Raw genomic sequence first — 14,546 nt, forward strand, 5'->3', positions numbered from 1 at the left:
TATATATATATATATATACATATATTCAGGAATATATACATTTAAACATAAAATATATATGGACTGTTTATATAACATCGTTAAATGTTCTATTGCCAAAATAAAAATTCATACCTGATAAGACGCAAATGGGTCACTACGATATTGATTAAAACTTTATTGAAATTTTTGTATGAAATCAAATTAATTAAGTGGCGTCTAAAGTTTTCTAATTGACCACAAATGTGAAGAATTATTGCAACTAGAAAGATATCTACAAACATGTAAATGATACCAGCCAATGACATCGTTACAGACTGAATGAAAAATATTAACTCAAACTGCGGACTCTTATCTGTATCGTAGAAGTGATACGTCTCCAATGGTAACGATTTGCGCCGAATTGTTGAATTTGTTACGTACATTGTGACAAAGCCAAAATAAGGAGGAATAATTATTGTTAAAATCCCAATTATCATGACAACATATCCAATCGTCATAATTAATCGCGCTGTTCGTGCTCGTTTTATCATCACATCTCGTTCTTCATCCAGCTTAAATGCCATCCAATCTTCTGCCATCATGTTTATAATTGACAATACAACTTAAAAATATAAATAACTATATATAAAATGTAAGTAATGTTAAACGCGTTAAAACATTGAATTATTTAGTTATATGTTGTTATTTGTAAATTATCACACTAAAAGAAAATCGTATACATAATTCTGGACGTACTCGTTTGTTTCCGTAATATAATAATGTATTTCACTGATATTACTACTAGGGGTAACGTTGTATGTAAACTATCTATTACGAGTACCATATTTCCCCAAACTCGTATAACTGCACGTATCATCGGAACGTTTAAAACAAATATTAATAAAATAAGAATAATGCCGACCCAAATTTTTGGCCACAAACATTTCTTAGTACATTTGTTGGGCCATAAGCCCACCATTTCGAATCCTAAACGTTGTAGATGTATTGCCCACATGAAATCTAATAAATTTTTACGTTATATTAACTAGATAATACAGTTGTAATTATAATATTCATATTGAATATTTAATATCTAATTATTAAATGTTTGTGTGTGTGTGTAACAAAAGTTAACTATAACACAGTATCACAAGAATGGATTTATAATAATATAGTGGACACACACATAAATTTATTTAGTAGATTATTAATTAAACGATTAATAAACAAAAAATTGTAACATGAAGTTAGTACCTCTGTATCCTGAAGAATTTGTAACATTCATGTCAAAAGTTAGAACGTGAAGAACTGTTTTGTTCTTTCCACGGTATGATTCGAAATGATCATCACGCATGCTCTCTATATAAATGCAAAAACTCGACAGCATTGTCAAACGTGGTATTAAATATTAAGAATGCTTTTCCTAGTCATAGCAACTCATATCGTAAAATACATTTTATAAACGTTCAAGTTATAGATTCGTTTATATCTGATCTAATAAAATAAGAGGTAAAAAATTTTGCATCGCATTATTAATTCGTCGATACTCGCTTGAAAAGTTTTTTATGCTTCATATTACTCCATTATGTATGCATTCGTTGCGAAACGGAAAATAATGCCATTGCATTTTTAATGCAACTTTCTATACCAGCCTAAAAAATTATGGTAAAAAGCAGAGATAAAAAAGCAGAGATAAAATTAAATTGCATATTATACTGTTATCCTTTAAATGTCCCTTTCAAAGACATTTTAGTCGTTGCAATAAACGTGAGTGAATAATATATTATGTCCAGACTATAAGTAGATTATAGTTTGTATATTACAATTGTTCATGCATTTCTATCCGCTATTTACAGTGACGAAATTTCAGTCTCTAAAATATGCAATTTTATAAGGTATGAGGCTTTCAAAGATCTGGTAACATTTTTTCAATAAAATAATAATTGTGTTCTTTAATGTTCTTATTCATTGAAGATAAGAGGGCCGATCAATTGTTTTCTCAAAATTAAAGTAAGTAATGAACTCACATAAATACAATGACATATGTCCATTCATGTTAATTTGATAAAATGGAATTAACGCTAAAAATTAGTAAAACTCTAACACCTTAAATATAATGTAACCAAAAAACGTACGTTAAGAGGAAATTTCGTATTGTACTTTTGTACAATTGATTTCTCGTTTCTCGTTAAACGTGCACAAAGAGCTATTGTCTATTGAATAATTTCTGTACAATAATTTATTAATTTATTAATAATTTATTTTCAATAAAAATATTTGCCATATTATAAAATGTTTAATGATATAATTTATGAAAAACAATAATCAATCGACAAAACATAATTTTGTTTTTACTACTGTAACAATACGACAACAAAGAGGTATTTTCTAAATAGGAAATTATATCTACTTGTATGTAACTACAAACATATAAATATTTGTGTAATCGATTATTAATATAGTATCTTTAGCCATTTTTTGACAATAAAAATGATATATAGCCCAATGATGATTTTAATATCTGAAATTAATTATTATTTTTACTTACTGAGAGATATTTGAAAAATATTTTCTCATATCGATTCTTATTTAAGGGGGACCGGAGTTAGTATACCAATTTTTCAATTTTGAATTTTTACGGACCAAATCAAAAGACTTACCCAAAAAATAGATTCTAAATCAGTTACTATATTCGGTATATTCGACAAAATTTCGTAACCTATAGTGATTTATCGGAGAATCGAAGTACTATTTAGATTTCAGTGTCTCCTTGACTAAGTCTTTTGACAATATGTTCAGACATATAGAAATTAATATGATCCTACTTGTCTATTATGTTATTACTAATTTTACTATTACTACATTTAATTTATTATTGATATTCTGATAATAATTATAAATTGATTACTGATATGAAAAAAGTCTTTTAATGCATTCCTTACGTGTTAATTGATTTCAGGATAGGAATAATGTGACACACGATATGGTTTACTACGGGATTTTTAAAGTATTGTACAAAATTATATATTTCGAGATATATTTTACCATATGTTATTATATATTAATAAAAAGATTAAGTTTATAAATATGAAATTCTAAATAAAATATGCTTATTAAAGTATTAAGATTCGATACTAAATGAGCCTTATGAGCGCCATGGTAAGGATAGTTTAGTAGCCTTATCTGTTTTTTTCTTAACATTTACAATATACAATTAAAAGGCAGATAAACAAAAACAGTCTATTGGATTTGTTAAATAACAGTTACATTTATTATCCAATCAGATTCAGAAACCAAATACCCGAAATAATGAAGTGCGATTCTAAAACCAAAAGTTCAAAAATAAAAATATTTACTTACATATTACAATTTTTTAAAAAATATATATCATATTTTTTTAAGCGGATCCTAAAGTAAAGTCAGAACTTCGATGTAGTCACTAGAGATCGCTGTTTTTGCAGCGTATCAACATATCTTTATATAGTACCACACGAATGTCTTCCGGAACATATGATACACGCAGTCTCACGTTCGTGTGAATTTTCGCATAACAAATTCGTCGCGATAAAACGTTTGGTAGTTATACCGCTCCAAGTATGTGAGTCAACGACAGACTCACACATGTCTTTAAATTTCAAGCTAATATGTCGCTATGTAAAATCTAACAAAATAATAAAACGAAGAATTTTATATACTAACAATATTAAATCATAATAGAATAAATTAATTTAAGAAAGAAAAAGGAAACATCCGTATCACGTAGTAAAAATAAGAGGAATTATATCGTGGCAACGTCGCATTTTTGCGAGCAGACGAATATAAGTACAAGTTATCTGTCAAGATCTTTATACGAAAGAAAAAAACGGCCGCACAATTGCGTTATAAAAGGAAAATGTATCAAAAGTACAGTTTTAACAAAAAAAAAATTGTAAAGCGGCTCTTGCGAAGAAACGACAAGATTGCGAAAGACAACCTCCTTGTTCTCGAAAGTGCGACGTTGCCCAGTGAGAAATGACAATGGAATCGACATCGAATCGATATCGATTCGACGTCGAAATCATCGAATTGACGTCGAATCGACGTTGATTCGACATCGATTCCATTGTCATTTCTCACTGGGTGCTATATCTAATATACATCCTCAATTCTCGAGAAAATTTATAAAATCAAGATTTTTTATTAACTTAAACTTTAATATCATGCGATAAATATAATTTGCGGTTTGTTACATGAGTTTCTTCACGAAATTTAACTATTTTTCATTAACTTTTGGAATATGATTTCGAGGTTATGTGGAAGTTCGTGTCGCATTACAGCAAAAATAGCTATACGACAATGGTAGATATAGGCTGCGATCTATTTGGACGCTTTCAGCACTTTTCAGTAGTTCTTTTCTTATTTTATGTATAATGAACGATAACGACAGAATGATGATTACAAGTAATTAAAGCGCGTGAGCGTCCAAATCGATCGCAGCCATAGAAAAATTTACGATGTTTGATATTGGTTATAGTATATCAGAAACGAGACGATAATTCGAGCTCATCTTTTACAGGCATTAATATTTAAATTACTTGAGACGAAAATTTTAATACATTCTTTAAATAATGCGTATTGGGGTATAACTATCTTAAGTTTAATTTTAAAAACTTGATATTATTTGTTACATGCAAACTACGTGTCTGTGGATGACTATTTCGTAAGTACAGGTTGTAAAACTTTCGTATTAAGCAAATGTTGTCGCTACTTGACAGTTTGAAACGCCATGTTACACTAACATAAAAAATATATCAATTTCGAAATTCTTGGACGTTCTCGGCATAAACTCTACCTCTCAGACATATGTATTAATGCGTATATTTCAATACTTGAAAAGGATTTTCGAATCCGTGAATAAGTAAATTATTAAATCATGTAATTTTTGTATATATAACAAATACTTTTTTCTCTATCACAGATTCTGTGAAAGATTCTGTGAAAAGAAAATCATTTTCCAAGATTAAAGTATACGCATTCATACGTGTCTGGGAAGTGGAGTCTATGCCGAGAACGATCAAAAATTTCAAAATTGATATGTTTTTTATCATTTCTTAGTGTAACATAGTGTCTCGGCTGTCAAGTCGTGACAATATTTGCTTGATATGAAAGCTTTGCAATCTGTACATACGAAATAGTGGTTCCCAGACACTTAGTTTACGCAAACAAACAACGTCGAATTCTTAGAATTAGACTGGATGCTTTATCGCGACGAATTTCTTATACGAAAATTGACAGGAATGTGCGACTGCGTGTATCATAGGTGCGTGAGATATTGCTGGGGTAGTATGAAAAGAGATGTCGATGTGTGGCGCGAAGCGCGCCCTCTGGTGATTTCGTCGTAGTTCGAGCTTTGCTTCAGGATTTCCATAAAGAGGAGCGACTGCATTAAGATATTATGGTTCTACTGAGCGGAAGTTCTGCTGTACGTGCATATTTACACGTGTCTCCAGTCGTTTTTAACGTAATCAGAATGTATTAATGCGTATATTTCAATACTTGAAAAGGATTTTCGAATCCGTGAATAAGTAAATTATTAAATCATGTAATTTTTGTATATATAACAAATACTTTTTTCTCTATCACAGATTCTGTGAAAGATTCTGTGAAAAGAAAATCATTTTCCAAGATTAAAGTATACGCATTCATACGTGTCTGGGAAGTGGAGTCTATGCCGAGAACGATCAAAAATTTCAAAATTGATATGTTTTTTATCATTTCTTAGTGTAACATAGTGTCTCGGCTGTCAAGTCGTGACAATATTTGCTTGATATGAAAGCTTTGCAATCTGTACATACGAAATAGTGGTTCCCAGACACTTAGTTTACGCAAACAAACAACGTCGAATTCTTAGAATTAGACTGGATGCTTTATCGCGACGAATTTCTTATACGAAAATTGACAGGAATATGCGACTGCGTGTATCATAGGTGCGTGAGATATTGCTGGGGTAGTATGAAAAGAGATGTCAATGTGTGGTGCGAAGTGCGCCCTCTGGTGATTTCGTCGTAGTTCGAGAGCTTTGCTTTAGGATTCCCATAAAGAGGAGCGATTGCATTAAGATATTATGGCCTATTGAGCGGAAGTTCTACTGTACGTGCATATTTACACGTGTCTCCAGTCGTTTTTAACATAATCAGTCTACCTATCTTTATAGTCTATTTAGTCTATTAGCTCCGGTCTCCCCTACATATGCAAAAGTCAAGGTACTGACTGATTAACTTAAATAACTTTCATTCATATTATTATAAAAGTTCTTTTTAATTTTATTTTATAAATATGCCGGTGAGAGATCCCAACCCAAATGACGAAAAAATAGCTTATTAGATTACAAAACTTATTTTGCATAAAAAAAGAAATATAATTGAACGTTCTTAGGGAGTAAGTACAAAAATATCTTTGAAAATTCAAGGAATAGAACAGAATTAAGCTTGTATCTAAACTAACATCAATCAGTATTTTGAGTTTTGTAACATAGACATATGTATAAAAATTAGTAACGTAATATAATCACTAAAGTGAACATGTATATTCACTAATTATATCTGCGCATTTCAATTATTAAATGAAATGTATGTTTAAAAAATCGTAAGTACACGCACATATGTGTATGTGTATGTGTGTGTGTGTGTGTGTGTGTGTGTGTGTGTGTCCGCGCGCGCGCAAAGAAAGTAAGAGAGAGGGAGAAGTTAAACGTGAAGATAGTTCTGATTCCATTATATAGCAAAATGGTAAAATTAATATGAGAAGAATTGAGACAATCTTACATTGCAAAAAGTTTCCATATTTAAAGGAAAAATCTTCCCTGCAGTTATACAAAAAGGATATTTAGCTCGTATCATCAACAAAATAAGGCTTCTTGCCTTCCTGGATTCCAGTTTATACCATTCAAGATCGCACATTGCACGATATACTGCATTGCACTTAATGAATAACCGAAAAAATAGCTTATTAGATTACAAAACTTATTTTGCATAAAAAAAGAAATATAATTGAACATTCTTAGGCAGTAAGTACAAAAATACCTTTAAAAATTCAAGGAATAGAACAGAATTAAGCTTGTATCTAAACCGACATCAATCAGTATTCTGAATTTTGCAACATAGACATATGTATAAAAGATAGTAACGTAATATAATCACTAAAGTAAACATGTATATTCACTAATTACACATTTGCGCATTTCAATTATTAAATGAAATTTATGTTAAAAAATTGTAAGTACACGCACATATGTATATGTGTTTACGTGTGTGTGCCCGCGCGCGCGCAGTGAAAGAAAGAGAGAGGGAGAAATTAAACGTGAAAAAATAGTTCGGATACCATTATATAGCAAAATAGTAAAATTAATATGAGAAGAATTGAGACAATCTTACATTGCAAAAAGTTTCCATTGTTAAAGGAAAAATCTTCCCTGCAGTGATACGAAAAGGATATTTAGCTCGTATCATCAACAAAATAAGACTTCTTGCCTTCCTCGATTCCAGTTTATACCATTCAAGATCGCACATTGCACGATATACTGCATTGCACTTAATGAATACATAGGAAAAATCATTTAATGTCCATGGCACTTCAATAAGGGTTATTTTCCGATATATAGATATTAGTAAGAGTTATTAAGATTTAAATAACTTCTTTTTTGTAAAAGAAATTAGATGCAGAAATGTGATTTGACTCGAATGAATTTGCAAATTCTAGTTAATGTTCACTCATTAACAGTCATTCAGTAAACGGTTACGCAACATAGACATATGTATAAAAAGTAGTAACGTAATATAATCACTAAAGTGAACATGTATATTCACTAATTACACGTCTGCGCATTTCAATTATTAAATGAAATTTATGTTAAAAAATCGTAAGTACACGCACATATGTATATGTGTTTGCGTGTGTGTGCCCGCGCGCGCGCAGTGAAAGAAAGAGAGAGGGAGAAATTAAACGTGAAAATAGTTCGGATATCATTATATTGCAAAATAGTAAAATTAATATGAGAAGAATTGAGACAATCTTACATTGCAAAAAGTTTCCATTGTTAAAGGAAAAATCTTCCCTGCAGTGATACGAAAAGGATATTTAGCTCGTATCATCAACAAAATAAGACTTCTTGCCTTCCTCGATTCCAGTTTATACCATTCAAGATCGCACATTGCACGATATACTGCATTGCACTTAATGAATACATAGGAAAAAACATATTAATGTTCATGGCACTTCAATAAGGGTTATTTTCAAATATATAGATATTAGTAAGATTTAAATAACTTCTTTTTTGTAAAAGAAATTAGAAGCAGAAATGTAATACGACTCGAATGAATTTGCAAATTCTAGTTAATGTTCACTCATTAACAGTCATTCAGTAAACGGTTATGCATAAATGTGAATGCAAATTTTTATTAAGTAGTATTATAAAGTTTTGCCTAGCAATATGATAATTTTATAATTAATAGTATTATAAAAATATAAGTAAAACAATTTTTTGTTGATGTACTAACATATAAAAATTATATTTGCTTCAAAACGTAAAATAAATTTATAACACAAATGGTGTACATTATAAGTATAACCATCTTACATTATGTATTACGAGAATTGTTCAGAAAATAATGCATCATGTTTTTTCTTGGCCAATAATTTCACTTTTCTCTCTTTATTGTTGGCCGAAAAGGATGCACTTATGTGTCGCATTACTTTCTGAACAACTGTTGTATAAGTATAACCCAACATGATCATTTAATGTCCATGGCACTTCAATAAGGGTTATTTTCGAATATATAGATATTAGTAAGATTTAAATAACTTCTTTTTTGTAAAAGAAATTAGAAGCAGAAATGTAATACGACTCGAATGAATTTGCAAATTCTAGTTAATGTTCACTCATTAACAGTCATTCAGTAAACGGTTATGCATAAATGTGAATGCAAATTTTTATTAAGTAGTATTATAAAGTTTTGCCTAGCAATATGATAATTTTATAATTAATAGTATTATAAAAATATAAGTAAAACAATTTTTTGTTGATGTACTAACATATAAAAATTATATTTGCTTCAAAACGTAAAATAAATTTATAACACAAATGGTGTACATTATAAGTATAACCATCTTACATTATGTATTACGAGAATTTTTCAAGAAAATAATGTATCATGTTTTTTCTTGGCCAATAATTTCACTTTTCTTTCTTTATTGTTGGCCGAAAAGGATGCACTTATGTGTCGCATTACTTTCTGAACAACTGTTGTATAAGTATAACCCAACATGCGCTATAAGTACAACTTACTTGTTCTGTTATGAGTTCTCCTGCTCCACAATAGAGAAAGGTATTCATCAATAAGACAATAAACATTAATAGTGAAAAATATCCTTGTACAATAACAGTTTTATCTATTTTTCCATCAGTAAATATCTTAAACATAAATTATAAGTTAGCAAAGGAACGTAGAGTAACTCCGGTATTTAAGTTGCGCGGGAATATATATACACCGTGGAAAACAGAAAAAATAAAAATGGGAATAATTTGCACGTAACCATTCTACTATTATGACATTAAATTCTATTAGAATTGCGTTATGATTTCAGTTTTTTCGCTATGAATATTATATATTGAAACCATTGTCACACATTTGAATCGATTTAATTGTCAATGTAATAAATAGTGTTATTATATATCACAACCCATATAAGATGATTAGGGTAGGAAGTGCAAAAGGCTTAATGGTTATTTGATGATACATGTGTGAAATGTATAGGAAAAGTAAAGAACGGATTACAGCAAAATACAAGTGCTTAGCTTTTACATTTACTGTTTAGCTTGATGTCTTGTATATCTCACCTGTTTGGAGAATATACGGCATTAGTACCAGACGGGATTTATGCCCAAAGCATATACAAAGTGCACAGATTGGATTCAGTGCATTAAATGCAATAAATGTACTACATAAAACGTCAAAACATACACTTGTTGTATATGCAAAGGTTATAATTATCTATTATACTCCGTATATACATTTATCATTCTTATTATAATAAAATTTTGCAAGTTATTGTACCATATTACACCTTATTTCTAAATAGGTATTACTAGTAAATTTTCAATGAGTTGTATATCATATTTATAAGTAGTTGTATATTCCACCTCTATATGTACGGCAAAAAAGCAAAAACCACAAAAAATTTTTAGTTAGATATATGAAATATAAGTATGTATTTTCGTATAAGGATTTCTAATATTATTTACATAGATGTGTGTGTACACAGCACAATGTTTCCGTTGGTACAGATATTTACCTTATTGGATTATTATTATCATATTATTATAGTATTAGGTTTGAGAAAGTCACTTTATACGTTACTTATAAATTATTTTTTATTATAAAAATTAAGTAGACAATGTTCGGGTATTTTACTTTTTATAATATATTTTATCATTTGCACCAATTTTGTATTACTTTTGGAACACAATTTTTATAATAAATACATATAATGTAACTTTCTTAACTTAAAAATAATTTTATAAAGTAACTTTCTCAATCGTGGTATTCTTTATCTTAAATGTAGTACTTAATACATTAAGTTTTTGTGCGGCGTATATACCGGAGTTACCTTATACATGCTATAAAAGATTTTTTCGTATTTTACTGCATCTTACAATGGTAAATAAAAATCCGGTTAGGCAAAATACAACACCAAAATGAAATATCATTACTAACATCATTAAAGAGTATGTATTTTCGATATTGTCGACAAATCTACGAATAAAATTATTTAAAAGAGTTATCACATAAAATCAAACATTACATACAGTGCCCAACATACGGCCCCACTCGTCTTGAGCAGGTAGAGTGGACTAAACTGAGTCGAAAAGTCCTCTACCATTTTGCAATTTTCGCAATAGTTAACAAGACATTAATTACTAAATATTACAAAATATTGGTGTTGAATAATTTTTTACTCAAATACTATCAACTTTACAAAAAAACTGAAACAGACAAAAATCATTTATTTTCTTCTCATAAAGTTCCGAGAATTTTTTCAGAATTTATTATTACTTTTTAGTACTGCATTTTCTTATTTTTACCAACGTGAGAAAATACGGTATTAACACAAATTCTGAAAAAATTCTGAAAAAAATCTCAGAACTTTATGAGAAGCAAATTAATTATTTTTATCTCTTGCAGTTCTTCTGTAAAGTTGGTAGTATTTGAGTAAAAAATTATTCAAGACCAATATTTTGCAATTTTTAGTAATTAATATCTTGCTAACTATTGCGAAAATTGCAAAATGGTAGAGGACTTTTCGACTCAGTTTAGTCCGCACTACCTGTTCAAGACGAGTGGGGCCGTATGTTGGGGACACCCTGTATATACATAAATTCAGAAATATATTAGGTGTTGAACTTAATTCCTGCCGTTTTTCGTCTCCAAAATTGATTTGTTTCGAAGGGAAGATGAATGAGTACCTTAATCAAAGTAACTTCCTCCATTTTCTACTTTATTACTAATTAATAATACTTTATTAATAATACTTTTATTATGGTATTTCCCTTCGAAACAAATCAATTTTGGAGACGAAAAACGGCAGGAATTAAGTTCAACACTTAATATGTGTTTAAACATAAAATATATATTGACTATTAACGTCGTTAAATGTTCTATTGCCATAATACAAATTCATACCTCATAATACGTAAGTGGGTCGCTACAATACGGTTTATAATTTTATTGAAATTTTTGTACGAGATTAAATTAATTATTCGGTATCTAAAGTTTTCTGATTGGCCACAAATGTGAAGAATCATCACAATTAGAAAGATATCTACAGACATGTAAATTATAATTGCCATCAAAAGCGTTACTGTCTGAACAAAAAATGTTAACTCAAATTGTGGACTCTTATCTGTATCGTAGAAGTGATACGTCTCCAATGGTAACGATTTGCGCCGATCTGTGGAATTCGTTACATACATTAAGACAAAGCCAAAATAAGGAAGAATAATTGATGTGATAAACGATATTATCACGATAACATAACCAATCATCATAATTAATCGCGCTGTTCGTGCTCGTTTTATCATCACATCTCGTTCTTCGTCCAGCTTAAATGCCATCCAATCTTCTGCCATCATGTTTACAATTGACAATACAACTTAAAAATATAAATAACTATAGATAAAATGTAAGTAATGTTAAACCCGTTAAAATATTGAATTATTTAGTCATATGTTGTTGTTTGTAAATTGCCACACTAAAAAGAAAATCGTATACATAATTCTGGACGTACTCGTTTGTTTCCGTAATATAATAATGTATTTAATTTGTAAATTACCACACTAAAAAGAAAATCGTATACATAATTCTGGACGTACCCGTTTGTTTCCGTAATATAATAATGTATTTCACTGATATTACTACTAGGGGTAACGTTGTATGTAAACTATCTATTACGAGTACCATATTTCCCCAAACTCGTATAACTGCACGTATCATCGGAACGTTTAAAACAAATATTAATAAAATAAGAATAATGCCGACCCAAATTTTTGGCCACAAACATTTCTTAGTACATTTGTTGGGCCATAAGCCCACCATTTCGAATCCTAAACGTTGTAGATGTATTGCCCACATGAAGTCTAATAAATTTTTATGCTGTATTAACTAGATAATTACAGTTGTAAATATAATATTTATATTCAATATTTGATATCTAATTATTAAGTATTTGTACGTAATAAAAGTTTACAAAATAACACAGTATCACAAGAATGGATTTATAATATACTATAGTGTATAAATTTATTTAGTAGATTATTAATTAAATTTAATAAACGGAAAATGTAACATGAAGTTAGTACCTCTATATCCTAAAGAATTTGTAACATCCATGTTGAAAGTTAGAACAATGAAGAATGTTTTGTGCTTTCCACGGTATAACGCGAAATGATCATCACGCACGCTCTCTATACAAATGCATAAACTCGACAGAATTGTCAAATGTGGCTTTAAATATTAAGAATGCTATTCCCTGTTATAGCTACCGCTATCGTAAGAATGAATTTTATAAACATTCGAGTTATAAAGTCGTCTGATCTAATAAAATAAGAGGTAAAAAATGTTGCATTGTATTGTAAGTTCGTCGATACTCGCTCGGAAACTTTTTTTCCATGTTTCGTATTGCTGCCTAACGTTCGCGTTTATTCCGGAACAAAAAATAATGCTATTGCATCTTTAATGAGGCTTTCTATACCAGCCAACTAAAATTATAGTTAAAAAAGGATGATGTAGAATTATTTAGTACATGTATAACTCGTATCTTTTAAATGTCTCTTTTAAAGGTTCACTTGCTATCGTTATAGTAAACGTGATAGAATATTTTCTCTGGACTATAAGTAGATTATAATTCATATTTAAAAATTGTCCTTGCATTTCCAGTGATCAAATTTCGGTGTCTGAAAACTATTATATATATTATTATTATATATACAGCATTTATTTTCTTATCGCGAGAATGTTACCAGCTTTGAAAGCTATCAACATTCTCACATTAAAAAAATTTATTTCTGTTCATCTAAGATAAAGCAGCCTTTTCTTTTTTTAGAATTGAAGTGATAAAACTCACATAAATGTAATAACGCAAAGTCATCTTACCATATTGATTTGATTATATAAAGTTGTCAAATTTGGTAAAACATTATCACTGAATATAATGTAATTCTTAGACGAACATTAAGGAAAATTTTGTATTATGCTTATGTACTATACTTATGTATTATACTAATATATAGATTTCTTATTTTTTCGTAAACGTAATGCAAAAGAATCTTATGCCTATCAAACTATTTCTGTTGATGCAATGAAAATATTTATTACATTATAAAAAATGCTTAATAATATAATTTTTATTAAAAAATAAATAGGCAAAACGTAATTTTATTTTTACTATACGATCCAATAAAGTTGTTTTCTAGATAGGAAATTGTGTCCATTGTAAGTATAATATAATTACGAATGTATTTATTGGTATGTTTATGTGAATATTGAATATTAATATCTCTAGCCATGTTTTGTCAATAAAAATGATATATAGCCAATCGATGATTTTAATATCTGAAAATAATAATTTTTGTTTACTGATATTTGATAGATACGTTGACAATATTGATTTTTGAACAAGGGAGACCGAGACTGTTTTCCAGTTTTGAATTTTTACAGACAAAATAAAGAAACTTACCTAAAAAATTTTATACTAATTTGTAAATACATTTAACTACAATAATATTTTAATAATAAGTGGTAATTGATAACTATTAAAATATTTTATTGCATTCTTTGCGTGTCAACTAGCCTCATGATCGTTGATAACACATGATATGTGGTAAGTTGGCTATAGGATAATTAAAGTAAAAATATAATGTATTGTAAGCTATAATTTAATATATTTTATTATAGTAGGGGAGAGTGGTCTAAATCGGACCGTGTTCCAAATAGGACCTTTTTAATTTAAATGAATACGGTTAAGTAGATTTGCGTACTATTTATAATGTAAAG

General features: G+C 29.1%; 2 protein-coding genes across 2 annotated transcripts in view; both read right to left on the reverse strand.

Moving 5' to 3' along the window:
• Positions 1 to 89: 89 nt before the first annotated feature.
• Positions 90 to 1,246, reverse strand: LOC108770062 (uncharacterized). The gene is made up of 3 exons (XM_018521355.1): positions 1,216 to 1,246; positions 718 to 981; positions 90 to 583 (listed from the first exon to the last, which is right to left on the reverse strand). Exons 1-3 carry the CDS (start codon positions 1,244 to 1,246, stop codon positions 90 to 92), a joined length of 789 nt encoding a protein of 262 aa, XP_018376857.1.
• A 9,369-nt stretch (positions 1,247 to 10,615) lies between these two features.
• The window catches only part of LOC108770063 (uncharacterized), an 18,974-nt gene continuing 15,043 nt past the window's right edge, over positions 10,616 to 14,546 (reverse strand). Inside the window, exon 4 of the mRNA XM_018521356.1 lies at positions 10,616 to 10,751. Coding sequence (XP_018376858.1) covers positions 10,616 to 10,751 — 136 coding nt within the window. The remainder of the gene's footprint in view (positions 10,752 to 14,546) is intronic.

The sequence above is a fragment of the Trachymyrmex cornetzi genome, unplaced genomic scaffold, assembly GCF_001594075.2.
Source record: "Trachymyrmex cornetzi isolate Tcor2-1 unplaced genomic scaffold, Tcor1.1 scaffold99, whole genome shotgun sequence".
Classification (NCBI taxonomy): domain Eukaryota; kingdom Metazoa; phylum Arthropoda; class Insecta; order Hymenoptera; family Formicidae; genus Trachymyrmex; species Trachymyrmex cornetzi.

Excerpts from the sequence above, each read along its gene's own strand:
- LOC108770062 (XM_018521355.1), bottom strand. The coding sequence starts at position 1,246 with ATGAATGTTACAAATTCTTCAGGATACAGAG. Across the intron at positions 982-1,215 it reads AAATTCTTCAGGATACAGAG|ATTTCATGTGGGCAATACAT; the intron begins GTACTAACTTCA and ends AAAATTTATTAG. Across the intron at positions 584-717 it reads TATATTACGGAAACAAACGA|TTGTATTGTCAATTATAAAC; the intron begins GTACGTCCAGAA and ends TATATTTTTAAG.